Raw genomic sequence first — 19,512 nt, forward strand, 5'->3', positions numbered from 1 at the left:
AGGGTATAGGAAACCCTAGATCCATGGATCTTTAACAAAACAGAAAGAGGGTTGATATGTTACCTCAAAGATGATGCCCTCTGCTTGTAATCCACAAATATGCAACCTCCTTGGCCTCCTCTAAACTGGAATCAACTTCTTCATGCAAAACAAACCCACAAAGGTCCAATAATGGCTTCTTCTCTCTCTCAAACGCTCAAGCACTATTAGGGTTTCTCTCAAGGGTCTGGTAGCCGCAAATGGTAGCTATAAGGGTCCTTAAATAGGTCCCAAACCCGAGAAATTAGGGTTTCATTAAATAGCGTGGACTCGCCGAGTCCTTCATTAAATCAGACCAAAAGATGCGCGATCCCACTCGGCGAGTCTGAGCGCCAACTCGCCGAGTCTCTCTCATATATTTAATATAAATACTTAACATAGGATACCTGTGAATCTGGATGTTACAATTTTCCCCCACTAGAATCAGACTTCACCCTCAAAGTCCTGCTCGACAAACAACTCTGGATGCTACTCCCGCATCTCCAACTCCGGCTCCCAGGTCAGCTCGGACCCTTTCCGATGTTGCCACTAGACCTACACCAGTAACACCTCCTTGTTCCTCAGAACTTTGATCTTCCGATCCCGGATCGCGATTGGCCTTTCCGCATAATTCAGACTCGCATCCACCTGAATATCCTCCAAAGGTACCACTGCCGACTCATCGGCTATACATTTCCTCAACTGCGACACGTGGAAGGTGTCATGAATCTGGCTCAACTCCACAAGTAGCTCTAACCGATATGCTACCTTTCCCACCCTTGCGGTCACCCTGAATGGACCGATGTACTGGGGCCCCAGCTTGCCTCTCTTCCTGAATCGGATTACTCTTTTCCAAGGAGATACTTTCAGGAGTACAAAGTCCCCCACCTGGAACTCCATCTCGGATCGTCGCCGATCCGGATAACTCTTCTGACGACTCTGAGTCGCCAGTAACCTCTGTCTAACCCGCTGTATCTGCTCTGCCGTCTGAAGTACTATCTTAGTTCTACCCATCACACGCTGCCCTACCTCTCCCCAGCAATATGGGTGTCCAACACCTCCTCCCATACAACAACTCGAAGGGAGACATACCAATACTAGAATGGTGGCTGTTGTTGTACGAAAACTCAGCCAACGGCATATATGTGTCCCAACTTCCTCCGAAGTCCAACACACATGCTCGGAGCATGTCCTCGAGCGTCTGAATCGTCCGCTCACTCTGTCCGTGTGTCTGGGAGTGGTAGGCGGTACTAAAATGCAATCTCGTACCCAACTCCTCCTCGAACTTCCTCCAGAACCTGGAAGTGAAACATATATCGCGATCTGACACAATCGAGATCGGCACTCCATGACGCGATACCACCTCCCTCACATACAACTCTGCCAACCTCTCGGCAGAAGATCCCTCATTGATAGCAAGAAAATGCGCGCTCTTCGTCAGTTGGTCGACGATCACCCAAATTGCATCGACACCCCTTGCGTTTCTTGGCAATTTGGTGATGAAGTCCATGGAAACCTGTTCCTACTTCCACTGGGAACCTCAAGCGGTTACAACTTGCCATGCGGACACTGGTGCTCCGCCTTAACCTTGCGACAGGTCAAGCACCTCTCGATAAACCACGCGACATCCCTCTTCATACAGGGCCACCAATAATCTTTCTTTAGGTCCAAATACATCTTTGTGGCCCCGAGATGGATTGAGAATCTCGATCTATGCGCCTCCTCCATCAGAATAGTACGTGTCCCGCCTGCATACGACAGCCAAATCCGACCTCGAAAGGTCATTAATCCTCGACCATCGGTAACAAACCCAGGTACCTGTCCAATCACCCGCTCCCTCCTGCGGTTCTCCGGCCTCACGGCCTAAGCCTGGGCCTCCCGAATGGTATCCAACACCAGAGTCATCACTATCAATCTCGTACAAGTGCCTCAAATCGGGACACTTTCCGCCCTTCGGCTCAGCGCATCAGCTACAACATTAGCTTTGCTCGGGTGGTACAGGATCTCACAATCGTAATCCTTTACCACGTCCAACCATCTCCTCTGACGCATATTCAGATTGGGCTGATCCATCAAATAATTGAGGCTCTTGTGGTCCGTGTATATGGTACACCAATCCCCATATAGATAATGACGCCAAATCTTGAGGGCAAACACCACTGCCCCCAATTCCAGATCGTGGGTGGGATACCTCGTCGCATGAGGCTTCACCTGCATCGATGCATATGCTATACATGCCCCCTCTGCATAAGCACTACACCCAACCCCGATATCGATGAGTCACAATACACCACAAAATCCTCCATCCCTTTCGGGAGAGCTAACACTGGTCCTTCGCATAATCTATGGAGAAGTGTCTCAAACGAGGTCTGTTGCTCTGTACCCCATGAAAGGCAACACCCTTCCGGGTCAACCTGGTGAGTGGCACGGCGATCTTGGAGAAATCCCTGATAAATCTCTGATAATAGCCGGCCAATCCTAAAAAGCTTCTAATCTCCGTGGGTGATCTCGGCACCTCCCACCTCATGATTGCCTCAATCTTGGCCGGATCGACCAAAATCCCATTCTGGTTGACAAGATGCCCCAAGAACTGGACCTCCCGTAACCAGAACTCGCACTTGGAGAATTTGGCATAAAGCCTCTACGATCTCAGAACTCCGAGGATCTCCCTCAAATGCTCCTCATGCTGCTCTCTAGATCTCGAATACACCAGTATATCGTCGATGAACACGATCACCGCACGATCTAGCATCGGTCTGCACACCCTGTTCATGATATCCATGAACACTGCTAGTGCATTGGTGAGCCCGAAAGGCATCACCACAAACTCGTAATGCCCATAACAAGTCATGAACGCCGTCTTCTGTATATCCTCATCACGCACTCTCAACTGGTGATATCCAGACCTCAGATCAATCTTGGAAAACCAAGACGCTCCTTGCAACTGATCGAACAAATCGTCGATCCTCGGTAATGGATAACGGTTCTTGACCGTCAACTTGTTCAATTCTCGGTAGTCAATACACATCCGTTGTGAACCATCCTTTTTCTTGACAAAAAGGATCGACGCTCCCCATGGCGAGCTACTCGGTCGAATAAACCCCTTCCCCAGCAACTCCTGAAGCTGCGAGGATAACTCCTGCATCTCTGGCGGTGCAAGGCGATAAGGCGCCTTGGTGATAGGCGTTTCCCCCAGAACTAAATCAATGAGGAACTCTACCTGCCTCTTGGGAGGCGCACCCGACAATTCCTCGGGAAAAACATACGAGAACTCACGTACTATCGGAACGTCCTTAATCGAACTTGGCCTCCCAGCGGCTTCTCGTGTGTCCATCACATAGGCTACGAACCCACTGCAGCCTTACTGTAGGCTTTGTCTTGCTCTGGTAGCCGAACAGAACGCCGACCCACCTCGGGTACCCTCGCCGTACACCGCAAGTACTCCCCTACTAGGGTCTCGTATCGTCACCAACTGACGCTCGCAGTCTATCGCAGCCCCAAATCGGCTCAACCAATTTATGCCCACTATGACACACACATCCCCCATTGCTATCGGGACCAGATCTATCGGGAACTGAACACTGAAGATCTCGAGTACACATCCTCGTATATCCTCCGTAGCATACACCGCTCGCTCATCAGCTATGGAAACTCGCAGAGGTCGACTCAATTCCTCTCGTCTGCTACTGATGTGCCGACTAAACGCTATCGACACAAATGATCGACTCGCAACCTAGTCAAATAACACTAAGGCAGGTACAGAACTCACAAGAAAAGTACCTACGCATATCATCATATAAGCACAAAATCTCAACTCAACATAAAAATAAAAAAGAATACATACCACCCACTACATCAGGCGCTGTGCGGACCAACTCCGCTGTCAACTGGAAAGCTCTCCCGCGAGCCTTCGGCGCCTCGGCCTTCACTGGCTGAACCTCGGTAACCGTAGCAGCAGGTGCAGATCCCCGTGTTGATCCCTGATATTACTGCGGGCATTCGGCCTTCTGATGGCCAGTCTGGTTGCAATGAAAGCAAACCATAAATCCCTTGGGGTAATCCTTGGCGATATGCCCCTCCTTGCTACATTGTAGCAAGCACCCGATCGACAAACTCCATCATGTCCCTTGCCGCACTTTCCATAAATGCGGCCCTTCTGGCCTCTAGATCTCGTATCAGCGGACTTGGCCCGTTTGGCTGCCGGCTGAGACTGTGTCGGCCGCTGATTCATCCTCTAAGACTCGGCATCCTCCCTGGCCCGAGTCTCCAACTCAATCTCCCTCTTCCAGGGATTTTCCTGGAGATCTGCAAATGTCCGGTAAGTCGAGTTCGTCACGAACTCCCGGATGTCTCTCCTCAAAACGCCCAAATACCGACTCATACGTGCCTGCTCAGAAGACACCTGCTCAGGGCAAAACATCGCCCTCTCATGAAACTTCCTGGTAACCACAGTAATAGAATCAGTACCCTGCTTGAGGGTCAAGAACTCCTGAACCAACCGTTCCCTCTCCACCAGGGGAACATACTCATCTCTGAACATGCTGGTGAACCTCTCCCAGGTCACCTCTGAAATTTCTGTAATAGTGAAGCTTGTCGTCATGAACTTCCACCAGTCCTTCGCTCCCAAGCAAAGCTGGTTCAACGCGAACCGTACCCTCAGATGCTTCGTACATGAACACGTGTAGAAGCATCCCTCAATATCATCAATTCATCTCATCGCAGCGATAGGATCCTGCATCCCATCAAACTCAGGTGGCTTCGTGTTGTTGAACTCCCGAAAAAACAACGAATCACTTCCCTGAGGCCTGGCAGCAGCCACAGCTGTAGTAGCTGTAGCACCCACAGTCTCAGTCACCGCTGCATAATGCTCGTCAAAGGTCTCAATCAATGTGGTCTTGATAGACCCAAACATATCCAAAATCTCGACCCGGATCACCGCAGCCACCTCATCGTGGATCATCTGACGAAGCTCCTCGTCACTCACACCGCTCGCCTCAAGTATGTGGCGTGTCCCAACCATGATGTCTCTGAAATACAACATAATAATATCAGTGACTCGCTCGAGCAGGCTCACACTCGATATCTCGACCTACCTGTTCCCTAGTACCCCAAGGACTCTTACTTAGAGTACGCACTGCTTCGGTGTCTTCAGTAGTACGGGCCCTTATACTACCGTCTACACCACATCAGTATTCACCCTAAGTCCTCCTCCTTGGATCCCAGATCACAAGTACTCTATATCTCACTGGCATAGGCTACCCTTCGGTAGGCCTCTCATCAGCTCCTAACTGCTACCTACTCGTGCTCAAGCATCACATGGAAGCAAAATTCTTCCTAGGCTAAGTCATCACAAAAGCAGGCCGCTCTAGTCCTCATATGAATACCTAGCCAAATCTAGCATGCGTATCATATCATAACATATCTCATAACACATAATGTAAGAGTATTTTGGGAAATCACCGTTCGGACGCTGGCTGATCGTACACACTCCTTCCTTCTATCTTTCTCAAAATCTTTTACTCCCTTAGAAAAATTGTTTATTTTATGAAAAACTTTCTCAAATCCTCAGTTTGAGTTCAGATTCATCCAAAGGTGCACACGAATCCCTCAAACCAAGGCTTTGATACCAACTTGTAACGACGTAAATTTTCAAAACAATTTTCCATTTTTTTAATCATACTTTTAATCATCAAAAAAATATCAAAACATAATGTATCCAATGTTATCATAACAAAACAATTCCCAGAATCTCAAACATATTCTCCATCAGTGTGCACGGATCATGCCGGCGCCTTCCCGCGATCCTCGCTAGTACTTGAAACACATAACACAACAACTGTAAGCATAAATGCTTAGTGAGTTCCCCAAAATACCACATACTACACATACGCCTTTCCAGGCCATGACTTAGTAGGATCTTCCGATCCATATGTCTCGGGTGACTTCCGTCCCGAATCCCGGAAGACCTTCCGGTCATACCCGTATCGACCTTCCGGTCTGTAACCTCTTGACCTTCCGGTCCGTAACCTCTTGACCTTCCGGTCCATAACATACATAACATTCATAACACATACATATCACATAACAACATACAACTCATACATCTCATAGCATATAAGACCTTCCGGTCACACATAGGTACCTTACCAGGTATAGTATAGTGAGAAGACTCACCTCAATGAAGTCGGATAAACTCTCGTGCTTGATGTCCCGACTTAGCCTCCTCCTATTATTCAAATAACATCCTGATCAAAATTCTCTCATGATCTCATTTCTACAAACTGGGTAAAAGCCCATTCTACCCTACCCTAAACTCTCCTGAATCAGTCTTGACCAAAACCCTAAAGTCAATAAAAGTCAATGGTAAAACTTTGACCCGACTCGTCGAGTGCACATGGGCGACTCGGTGAGTCCATGCGGGTTCTCTGAATCCTTTCAGCCTCTCTTGACTCGTCGAGTCATCATTCCACTCGACGGGTTACACCTGTCACAAATTGCGGGGCAACCCCGAATCAACTCGTCGTGTTCGCTTACGGACTCGGAGAGTTCATTCCATGCTCACACTCAAATGACCTTCTGAGGTCAGATCTATTCCTCTAATCCATAGATCTAACATCCCCAAGCTCAATAAACACGTAAAGGTTCAAACTTGATACTCATGTAGTAACGTCCAAATGACACTACTTGATGATTTAACCCCAACTACAACATTCTAAGTCCATTTCTTCCATAACTCAACATAAAGCAAGATGGATAACATTCTCTGGACCACTATGGGTCCATATCTAAAGTCTAAACATGATAAGGGACCATATTCCTAACAAATCATCCCAAGAAATGGTATAGGAAACCCTAGATCCATGGATTCGTTAACAAAACAGAAAGAGGTTCGATATGCTACCTCAAAGATGATGCCCTCTGCTTGAAATCCACAAATATGCAACCTCCTTGGCCTCCTCTAAGCTGGAATCAACTTCTTCTTGCAAAACAAACCCACAAAGGTCCAATAATGGCTTCTTCTCTCTCTCAAACGCTCAAGCACTATTAGGGTTTCTCTCAAGGGTCTGGTAGCCTCAAATGGTAGCTATAAGGGTCCTTAAATAGGTCTCAAACCCGAGAAATTAGGGTTTCATTAAACAGCGTGGACTCGCTGAGTCCTTCATTAAATCAGACCAAAAGATGCGCGATCCTACTCGACGATTCTGAGCGCCAACTCTCCGAGTCCCTCTCATATATTCAATATAAATACTTAACATAGGATACCTAGGAATCCGGATATTACATTATGGGACACCTTATCTTAACTCTGAATGTGCCTTAGAGAATCATGATCTGTAAACAAAACAAACTCTTTATGAAACAGGTAGTGATGCCAATGCTTTATAGCTTGGACCACTTCATATAATTCAACATCATAAGTGTTATAACGCAACTTTGGCCCCGTTAACTTCTCACTAAAATAGGCAACCGATCGTCCCCCTTGACTTAGAACTGCTCCAACTCCAACCTTTGAAGCATCTGTGTGTAACTCAAAAACTTGAGAAAAATCTGGTAATACAAGAATCGGTGCTAAAGTAAGCTTCTCTTTAACTAGTTGGAAAGCTGATTCTGCCGCCTCTGTCCAAGTAAAGGTCTTCCCTTTCATACAATTGGTCACATGTGCCATAAAAGAACTGACGTTCGGAATAAAACGCCTATAGAATAAAGGAAGACCATGGAAGCTTCGTACTTCAGTGATGGTATTTGGAGTTGGCCATTGTCTGACAGCTACCACTTTAGATTCGTCCACCTGTATTCCTTCACCAGAAACAACATAACCCAAGAACATGACTTTTGGGACCATGAACACACACTTCTTCACAGTTGCATACAAACTATCCCTTCGAAGTAAGGTCAAGACTTGTCGCACATCGCTGACATGCTCTCTAGAAGTTGCACTGTAAATAAGTATGTCATCAAAATAGACGACTACAAATTTACCAATAAAGGGCCTGAACAATTGGTTCATCACACGCATAAATGTAATAGGAGCATTTGATAAACCAAAAGGCATCACCAAACACTCATACAATCCTTCACGAGTCTTGAAGGTAGCTTTCCATTCATCATCTGGTCTAAGTCGAATTTGGTAGTACCCATTCTTTAAGTCCAGTTTGGTAAAGATGTGGCACCACTAATCTGGTCAAGCAAGTCATCAAGTCGAGGAATTGGAAATATGTACCTCACTGTGATCTTATTGATGACATGACTATCAACACACATACACTAAGTACCATCCATTTTAGGACTCAACAAAGCAGGAACAACACACATGCTCATGCTCTCCCGAACATGACCTTTTGAAATCAAGTCCTCCATCTGTCGCCGCAACACCTCATGCTCTTTGGGACTCATTCTGTAATGTGGCCTATTAGGAAACTGAGCTCCTGGTTGTAAATAAATATGATGTTGGGTGTCACGTAAAGGTGGCAAGCCATCACGTAATTCATTAAGGAAAACATCAGCGAATTCCTTGAGAAGGAGGAACCATAGCCTTAGGAATTTCAACCTCCTTAGCCACTTCCTTCGCTAGCAAGACAAAAATTTGAGCTTCCGCCTCCAACTCGTCTCCAAATGGAGTAAGAGTCAATAGAGTACCCAAAGGTTTAAGAACTGGTTCCTTTGGCTTACTGGGAACCAATGTTATCCTCACACCACCAAACAAGAAACTGTAAGTATTAGTTCACCCGTTATGATCTTTGTTACGATCATACTCCCAACATCTTCCTAACAACAAATAACAAGCATCCATAGCAACTACATCACACCACACATCATTTTTATATGTGGTACCAACAAAAAATTGAACAAGGGCTCGTTTAGATACAATGACCTCACCACCTTTCTTAAGTCATTGTAGCTTGTAAGGCTTAGGGTGGTTTTCTGTTTTCAAAGCCAAATTTTGAACTGCTTCTTCAGATATAAGGTTATCACAAATTCCTGAATCAATAACAAAAGTACAAACCTTTCCCAAAATAGTACATGTCGACTGAAAGATGTTGTGTTTGAGCCAATCATCACCAACAACTTTTGGTGTAAAACAAGAGCGCCTTACCACCAAGTTCACCCGCACATCTCTAGTTACAACCTCCTCTTCTAATTGAAGCTCTTCGTCATACACAGGGGAATCTTCATAATTTTCACCAGCATCACTATTTTTCCAATCATGTTGCTCAACAAAAAAATGACGTTTTCCGACCTTCTTGCACTCTGATTGTCGGTGACCTGTCTCACCACAACTAAAGCACTTCAAGCTACTACCAGTTGTCCTAGGAGTTGGTATACCACTGTTAGATGCTGGTCTTTGTTGATTAGACACAACACGAGGTACCACACCACCTGTCCCGGAACTTCCTCCTGCAATGGAGTCGAAGACGAACTGCCCACCCGACGACTTTGTTTCTCAAAAGCCAATGCTCGTTAGTGTGCTTCAGAAACAAACACCGGGTCAAAAATATTTACAGAGTCCATGATTTGGACACGTAGACCTCCAATATATCGAGCAACGATATGTTCCTCTATCTCCTGGATATCGTTTTGGGCAATCAATTGGTAGAACTCAGTTGTGTAATCATCAACTGACTTGGCACCCTGCTTTAGATTTTGCAAGCGTTGGTACATCAACCTTTGAAAATTATGGAGTAGGAAGTTGGATTGTAAAAACTTCTTCATCTTCCTCCAAGTCACGACCTTTGACTTTCCAAACCTCGCTCGTGTCAGTTTTAATTGTTGCCACCATGCAGATGCCTTACCATGTAGCCTAGTAGCAATCAACGACACTCTCTTGTTTTCAGGGACTTCTTTGAACTCAAAAACTTCCTCAACAGTAGCCAACCATTTGATGAACCCCTCCATATTCAAACTAAACCCATCGAATTATGGGATATCAATTCGCATTCTGGCCTCCAAACGCCTATTGTCACCCTAAAGTTCACGCCTTGGCCGCCTTTCTAGATCGTCTTTAGAATACAAACCGTCACTGGCGCCAAAAGGGTTACAAAACTCACCATCTTCCACCTGCGAATGAGTTCGAGACCTTTGACCTCCTCGATTCATCAGTCAACCATCCTGCCAGTTAATTGATCAACCATTTGATCCATCCTCTCCTCTATCTTGCCATAATACATTCTTCCAATTCTTGCTCATGAACATTGGCGGGTGTCCTGTTTCTTCTCGGAGGCATTCTGAACCAGGAATTCGGCTCTGATACCAACTGATGCAGCGTACAAATGACCCAAGATCAAAACTATTGATTCTAAAAGTATACCCAAGATAATCTTGACCATACCACGTTGATTCAACGAATACCGTGGGATTGGCTTTAAAATTCGGTAAACACACACAAAATTTTGAGAGAAAAATGAAAGTTATTTAAACTGATCAATGACCATCCAAATTACATTAGAAAGACTTAAATAAGAAGCTGAATTTTAAAAGAAACCCTAAAGAGACATGGGTAAGTCCCCTTCGGGTACTTATCTAGACGTGCTCCTTGCTTCAAGCTTCGATTTGACTGGTCATAGGCCCAAAACGGAGATTCGTAATCAAAGTTATGGCCATTTCTGTGAAGCCCCTTTAGTCACACGATCGTGGGCCTCTAGGAATGCAAGGGCCCGATCCTCCACACTATGGCCCATATAAAAAAAGTTCATAAATTTATCTCAATAATATTCATACTCATCTCAACGATAAAGATAAACACACACACACACACACACATATATATATATATATATATATATATATATATATATATATATATATATATATATAGAGAGAGAGAGAGAGACAGAGACAGAGACAGAGAGAGAGAGAGAGAGCTAGGTTCAGGTATTTAAAGTAATTATTGTTTTATTGTATGCATAAATGTGGACCAATCAAAATTTAAAATAAAAATAAATAATTAAATAAATAAATAAGGGTAAATAGGTATATATATAGCTAGGTTCAAGTATTTAAAGTAATTATTGTGTTATTGTATGCATAAATGTGGGCCAATCAAAATTGAAAATAAAAATAAATAATTAAATAAATAAATAAGTGTAAATAGGTAATTTGATAATTAGTTTCCATAAATAATATCCTATGATTATGGTAACCATTGACTTTAGCTATGCTATGTAGGGTTTCTTCATCCATCGTCGACTTTTTAAATTTGATTTGAAGACCACATGAGAAATCGATCCTAACACCATTACTGTCGAGTTTGAAGGGGAACATCCCATAGCCCCCATCCATCGGAGCATCACTATCAAATCTCCGAGAAACCCCAACGCACAATCGAGTTAGCACCGTTTCCGCCTTCATGCAATTGTTCATCGTCAAGAGTCGCTCCAATCATAGCAGCGACACCACCACATTGTTGGCCCTGTAGTTATTCTTCTTCCAATCGTTTCTCTCATATACTAAATCATTTTTCTTCCTCTGTTGAAAAGTAATCGATGACGGATGAAGGATCGATAGACCTAGATTCGACAAGGCCATCGAATGAGGCGTCGATTAAGGGGAATCGAAAATAGTAAACAAGAACTCCTATACACGTTGTCGTGGATTTATTCTCTCCCCAAATGATAGATGACCAAAAATGTCATGAAAATTCTCCAAGAGGTGAATCAATTTGTTGTACTGTCGATCTTTTTCTGATATATTATGATCTGCAAACCTTTATTTGATCCGAATATTTGGCCTTTTACTTGGTTGCTTTCGGGGTAATTTTATTTTCTTGTTGGATATAAATTCACGGTAAGAGTTTTCTGATTTCTCTACTAATGTGCATTTTTAAATAAGTATATTTTGAGATCGAAATTATGCTCTTTGATGAAAAGAAGCCAAAATTTGAGAATTAACTGTTGATATTTCAATAGGTTGTAGTTTCATAACTATTTACATCTAGATGATTCAATGGATGATATTGGTTTGATTCCAATTCTTTTGGAATGGAATCATGAATTCCAATTCTGTTGGAATGGAATCATGAATTCTAATTCTGTTGGAATGGAGTATGGATATTTTCTCACTGAATTAAGCATGTTCTACAATTCTTGGTTATTGGTTTTGGTGCAATTCACAAGTCCACATATTTTTCCAAAGGAATTTAGTTTTTTATTTTTCAATTGCTAATGCATTATTGGAATCTAAACTACAATTTGGTTTTGTTTTCGCAGAAGTTGATGCTTGAAGAACGGACCACAAAATTTAAAGTGATTCTAAGCAACATTATTCTTTTATAATGTATTAGTGTCATTGTTAGATGTTGATGTTTTCTTTCACGTTTTGAAAGTTTTTAGTTTTATTCTTTAACAATAAATGTAATTCTTAACAATTGTTACCTGTATTCTATATGAAATAATGTATTTTTCGTTTTTATTCTTCAACTGATTGTTCAACAATTTGTTGTTCTACAAGAAGTTTTTAAAGTCATGATCAAGAAATAAGTTCAAGTATATTTTTATAATTATAGTTCAAGAATATTTTTATTTTTGAATATACTCATAAACATATTCTGTCAGAATCTCCGAATTAAAAGAATTATAATTCATAAAATCGGGTTTTTAAAATTAATAGAATCTATGATCCCTTAAAATATGCAATTTTCCTTTATTAAATGTATATTAATTGACTAAAATACCCTTGTAATTAAATTAGATGATATTTTTCAATTATATTTAATTCAATAATATATATTAATCACTTTCTTAAAATAAGTAAAATTGATTGGCCCACATTTATCCATACAATAACACAATAATTACTTTGAATAGAATGACCTAAAAACTATATATATATATATATATATATATATATATATATATATATATATATATATATATATATATATATATATATAATAGGGATAACCGACTTATTAGAAAACATCTAGCAGATTCTACTCAACCAATCCACAAAATAATGGGGTCTCTATTGACCAAAAATCATCACCAAACTAAGTAATTTACATTAACAGGGATGAAAGGACTCCTTGGAATATCTAATTGCTACAATCTTAGCCGATAATAATTCGATCATTGTCTGGTATGGATAAGAACAACACCTCTGCACGTTAATCAAATAAAAATTTGATTTTTTTAGAAATTGATATTATTTACGATAATTTTACGTGCATATCTGTGAACACATTTTTCTCTTCGACAAACAATATGGACACATGTCAAGAGAAAAAATGAGTCAACTAAAACTCTATTTGATCGGATCCTGCATTGTACTATTAATTCTTCCACTTTCGATATTACCATTAGTATCACACATAACAACAAGATTAGCTTCCAACATTTAATGAAAACAAATTCTATCTGTTACTCCTGTAATAATCGAGAGAGTTTCCCCCAAAAGTGGATTAGGGTACTCTCTTGTATTTTCTGTATCTTCCAAAATTCACTTTCCTAAGTCTAGTTGCACGACATACAATACATACCAGATACATCCTTAACTAGTACTACCTCACATTCTAGCGATATGCATCTTTCTAAGTAACGTCATTTACCCTTTAGTTCTAACTTGGATTTGTCTAGAACTTCAAGTGTAGCAATCTTTTCATTACACTTTATTTTAGCGTTATCTACAATATGACAGTCTATACTCTTTACTATCTCCATCTCTTTCTTGGTGATCGAGTTTAAATTGATAAGGAAAATGGTCCTGACAATTTCTAACCGACATATCTTCTTTTGATCATTAACTATACCATCATTTATTTTTTAGTTTAATTATCCTTTAATAAAATATTTCGAAATAATTTCAGAGTATTAGTTTGTAGAAAAACAATTTCCAAAGATTAACTCAATATATTTTCATAGAGCTCAAATGCGGATAACGGTCCCTATTAAAAATTTCCAACATATTTATTGGTTTAATACAAGAATTCATGCGACAGTGCTACAACAGATACCGAAACGAAGGTTTAGGAAAATATTACAAACCAAAAGTATCTAAATGTCCAACGCTCATAAGTCTCTTAAGCTTTTGACAATATCTACTAACATGCAATAATTTATCAACAAGTGGGTTAGGCAATGGGGATTCCTAGTGGGTACGATCCTGAGGTTAGACATTACGGATGGTGTATGAATGAAAATTGTGGTTCATACACTAATGTACAAAAAAGTAACTTCTAAAAAACACCAACTCAACATCAAAGCTTAGATTGTGGTTAAAATAATACATAAGGTAAAGTACATTGTCATTTTTAACAATTCCTAAATAAACTTCATTCTTAAGTTGATAATACCAAGTGAGAGTACCCAGAGTAGCACCTCTCAATAATCAGAAAATATACATTAGAAAAATTATTAAATGCTCGTGTGAGCTATAGCAGGATATAAATTCACATTTTCGCATTCAATATTTCCAATACATCCAAAGCAATATACGAAATTGGATTTATAATCCAAAAATATTATAAGTGTTGGGTTATTCAAAAAAAGTTTCAAAAACATAATATATAGCAAAGGAAGATTTGATACTTTGAAGAACATAAAACAAGTTTATAACCAACCATGGACCGTATTGCAAAGTTTAAAAAGAAAAAAGCAATCAAAGAAGAAGAAGAAGAAGAAGAAGAAGAAGAAGAAGAAGAAGAAGAAGAAGAAAAAGAAGCAGAAGAAGAAGAAGAAGAAGACAACCTTTGTAGTATTTAAATCCTCAAGGGGAGGCTTGGAATTTGTTAATGAGTATAATAACGTTTGAGGCACCAACAATAATCCAACTTGATGATGATCCTAGTCTTTAAATTCTTATAATCTTAAGCTTAAAGTTCATCTCCAAATTCCATTACACGAAAAAAGGGCTTATTTGACTAAATTATTAGAGACTCATTAATTAGTCTTGGATAGCATGGATCCGAGACTGATGAATTAGTCTTAGATACCATCTAGGACTAATTCTAATCCATGAATCACTAGAGATTGACTTGCAGGAAGGTCAAGGCCGAGCATTATCTTCCTCACAACAAGATGTAGTCGTTGGAGATTCCCGTACGGAAATGGGAAGACATCACGACGGATTTTATCCCGAAGCTTCCCAGGACTACGGGTAGAGTGGATTCGATATGGTTCATCGTGGATCGTTTGACCAAGAGCGCACATTTCATTTCCAGTTCAGGGGAGTATTTTTGTAGAGAAGTTGGTCGACGTTTATATCAAAGAGGTGGTGACACTGTAACATCCCGACTCCCAGGTATAATATTAAATTAATACATATTCTTAATGTAAGAGCAACTTGACGAGTTGGATGCCCCAACTTGCCGAGTAGAGGAGTTAATGGCCGCATGATTTTTAGAATCTACTCGACAAGTTGGAGGACCGCAACTCGCTGAGTAGGTACTGAGTGAGAAAACCCTAATTTCAGGGTTTGTGTCCTATTTAAAGGACCTTAATCCTTCATTTTTGCCTCCCTTATCACCCTAACACTCTGTGAGAAACCCTAATCGAGCTATATCCTTATGTGAGAGAAAGAGTGGCTAATATTTCATATTTTAGTGCATTTTTGAAGGAAGATTGAGGATAAAAAGTTTTGGGACAAGAGGGAGATCCTATATCCGGTGTTCATTCATTCATAGCTTCTGTTTGAAGGTAAAAAGCTACCACCTTGCTGATTCTTTGGTTAGATCTCGTTTCTAGGGAGTTTAGGGCCTTTTTCCATCCTTTCGTGGGTTTTAGAGTGTTGTGAGCTTGCCATGGAGTTGAGACTTCAGATCTGGACCATACGCAGTCCCTTAAGCCCAAAGGTCCAAGCTTTATGAAGTTGGTGGAAAGTTTTGAATGAATTACACCCTATATAGAGTTTGTTTTGGCTTTTTTAGCCCTATATTCCATGCATGGACGTAGATCTTGCAACTTTACGTGGTATTCCAACCTAGGGAGGCTAGATCTAGAGTCTAGGACATTATTTCTACTTAGAATCATCTTAATGAGAATTGTTTTAGAGGGACTCAGCGAGTGCATGAGCCAACTCGATGAGTCAGCTAGGGTTTTCCCCGATAGACTGGACGCGCTACAACTCGATGAGTTGATGAGACAACTCAGCGAGTTGATTTGGAGTTTTCCTGATTTTTCTGAGAATAATAGGAACTCGACGAGCCACTTAGGTGAACTTGACGAGTTCATTCAACATGGATTGTTGACTTGAGCGTTGACTTTCATTGACTATTAGGGTTTGGTCAACTATGGACCTTGGAGACCATGGAGGGGTAAAATGGTATTTTCACCCTTTTTGAGATTTGGTAGAGAAGTTAGCTTAGCATCTTGGAATGGTTATTACAAATTGCTTAGAGATAGTTATATTATGTAGGCAGGGTCTAAACTTTTCGTGGGGTACTAGATCTACTTGCTTAATTTTGAGGTTAGTCTTCTCACAATACTTACATGAGTGGTAATATTGTGCGACCGGAGGGTCTTATGTTCTTATACCAAGTATATGATATCATGCATTAGTCTGTGTGATTTATGTTGTGTATTATCTTGTGCTTTATTGGTTAGGACCAGAGGGTCTAACCCGAGTTGTGAGACCAGAGGGTCTTCACTGAGACACATGAACGGAGGGTCCTTATCGGGATACAACCATAAGAGGCTAACTATTGTGTGTGGTATTTTTGGTAACTCACTAAGCTTCGTGCTTACCGTGTTGTGTGTTATGTGTTTCAGGTACTTCTCAGGATCGGGGGAAGGTGCCGACTTGATTGTACACACCTGTTTGAGATTATTATTGAGGAGTCTGGGATATTATCAACTATTTTGTTGATTTGTGTTTGACAAGTGATACATTGGTGGTTTTTGAGAAATGTGACATTAAGTTTTATTTGGTTTAATAGTGAAAAATTTTGTTTGAAAATTTAGAGTGTTACAGACATGTCATGGGGTGCCGATATCAGTGGTCTTCGGTAGAGATGCCCAATTTACTTCCAGGTTTTGGAAGAGGATTCATGATGAGGTGGGCACTCGTCTCCATTTCAGTACTACATTCCATCCGTAGACCGACGATCAGAGTGATCAGACTATTCATATTCTTGAGGATATGCTTCGAGCGTGCATGCGTGTTGGTCTTTGGAGGGAGTTGAGATACGTATCTTCTGTTAGCGGAATTTTCGTATAACAACAGTTATCACGCCAACATTGATCAACCTGCTTTTGAGATGCTCTACGAGAGGAAATGCAGGACCCTAATTTGTTGGGGCGAGGTCAGCCATCGGGTTATGGGGAGTACCGAGGCGGTACATAAGACCACTGAACTGATTCAACAGGTTCGAAGCAGGCTCCAAACAACTCAGAGTCAACAGAAGAGTTATTCTGACAGGTGCCAGTCAGAATTAGAGTTTTAGGTGGGAGATATGGTTCTCCTGAAGGTGTCACATTGGAAATGTGTCATCCGGTCAGGAAGCGGGGAAAGCTGGGCCCTAGGTATATTGGTCCTTTCAGAGTTTTGGCTTGGGTGGGTCGGGTTGCTTATCGTTTGGATCTTCTAGTGGAGCTAGTTAGATTCATAGCACATTTCATGTCTCTCAGTTGTAGAAGTGTTTAGTGGATGATTTCGCAGCGGTACCATTGGAGGATATTCAAGTGGATGACCACCTAAATTATATTGATAGATTGGTGGCAATTTTGGATAGTAAGGTGAAAACCTTGAGGAACAAGGTAATCAAGCTGGTGAAGGTGCAGTGGCAGCACCACAAGGGATTAGAGTGGACTTAGGAGCCTGAGGACGAGATGAGAGAGCACTACCCAGAGTTATTTGGGGCGGCGAACTTCGAGGACGAAGTCTGATTCAAGTGGGGGAGATTTGTAACACTCGATTCCAGGTATGATGTTAATTCCAAATTGTTCATGATTTCTCTTTTGCCATGGTGTGGTGACGCCTCACCATGGCATGGAGATAAACCTTTAGGTCGCGAAGTTTATTGGACCAACACGACGTGTTGTTGTCGTTCCACGGTGTGTTGGCGACTGGTGGAGAAAACCCTAATTTTTAGGGTGTTGCACCCTATATAATCTCTTTATGTCCCCAGGAGCTGGTCTCTTTACCAACCTCCATTCCCCCAAAGCATCCTGTGATACCCTAATCATCTTTCCCTCCCATTTTTTTAGACTAGTTTAGTGTTTTGAAGCTAAATAAGGAAGAAGGTGGACGTAAGAAGCAAAGATCCAACAAGCAATCCCTCATTCTTCAGTTTGGCACTATTCTGGACCTTTTCAAGTATCAAAGACTCGATTTTTATCATTCCAAGTTGTTAGATCTTGAGTTTTGTCCATTTAGTTTCATCTTCATGAATATTGGAATGATTAGATGTCATAAAGTTTTCAACTTTACGGATCTCCAAGTCAAGGTGATCTAGTAGTGTTTTGGATCTGTTCTGTAATCAAGTTTCAAAGCCATGCATAAAGATTAGGTCATAAATCCTCATTTTGACCTAATATGGGTTCAAAACATGCATTGGACATGTATGTTTAAAAAGCACCAACCTTTGAGATGGTTTGGGTGTTAGAATCACTTCTGGAAAGGATGGACTTTGGACTTTAATGATTAAGGGCTTATTGGTTAAGCCCTCATATTATAAAGCTTTATGGTTTGGGTTTGGACATTTTGGTAGTCCCAATGGATAAAGTTTGAAACTTTACCGTCCTAAATCTCATTTTTGGTCTAGATCTGAGCTTTGGAGCTCTTGGAGTTGAAGAAAGCAGCTTAATGTATTAAGTTGTTGGAACTCAGGCAACCACGACATGTTTGCAAGTCAACATGGCGTCTTGGTTGGGGTTTTACCGACTATTTGGATGATGGTGAAACACGACGTGTTTCCAAGTCAACACGACGCGTTGGTTCAACATGGATTGTTGACCTTGACTTTGACTTTTGTCTTTGACCAAGTTTGATGTAAAGAGGGGGTGGGGTATTGAGGTATTTTGAGTTGTATCTAAGGATTGGTTACTGTTTAGGTGACGGGTAGAGGTGATACTCAGATCCGTGAACTATTCATCTATCGCTCAGATTCAGAGGTGAGTTTCCTCACCATGTTTAGAGGGTTGAATGCACCAATGCCGACTCATGATCTGTTATGATAGATTACCCATTATCTGTGTGAAACTAGCATGTGTATGTGCTTGTATGCTTACTGGGCATGGCCCGGTGATTATTATGTATGCTATTACTGTTGGATTAATGTCTACGTCCATAACTATAATTGGTAAGACTTGACCCGACCCGGCATGGTATATTTGGGTTACATGACATCGGGACAATTGGACAGACAAGATGAGGAAAAAGGATACTAGTGATTTTATATTAATATATTATAAGTTCTAATATATTAATATAATCATATTATTTAATTAGTATTGATCAAGAATGAATTTATAATTAATTAAGTGATCAAAAGGAACTAATTAAATATGGACTCTTAGATATATATGTGTGATGGGTCAAGTTCATTTAAGTTGGGCTAAGCTTTCA

The 19,512-nt window shown here is 41.2% G+C and overlaps 1 protein-coding gene across 1 annotated transcript; it reads right to left on the minus strand.

Moving 5' to 3' along the window:
• Positions 1-7,318: 7,318 nt before the first annotated feature.
• LOC111893397 (uncharacterized mitochondrial protein AtMg00860-like) lies at positions 7,319-8,157 on the minus strand. Its single transcript, XM_023889456.1, has 2 exons — positions 8,075-8,157; positions 7,319-7,955 (listed from the first exon to the last, which is right to left on the minus strand). Exons 1-2 carry the CDS (start codon positions 8,155-8,157, stop codon positions 7,319-7,321), a joined length of 720 nt encoding a protein of 239 aa, XP_023745224.1.
• Between the last annotated feature and the right edge of the window lie 11,355 nt (positions 8,158-19,512).

Source organism: Lactuca sativa, chromosome 9 (genome assembly GCF_002870075.4).
Source record: "Lactuca sativa cultivar Salinas chromosome 9, Lsat_Salinas_v11, whole genome shotgun sequence".
Taxonomy (NCBI): Eukaryota; Viridiplantae; Streptophyta; class Magnoliopsida; order Asterales; family Asteraceae; genus Lactuca; species Lactuca sativa.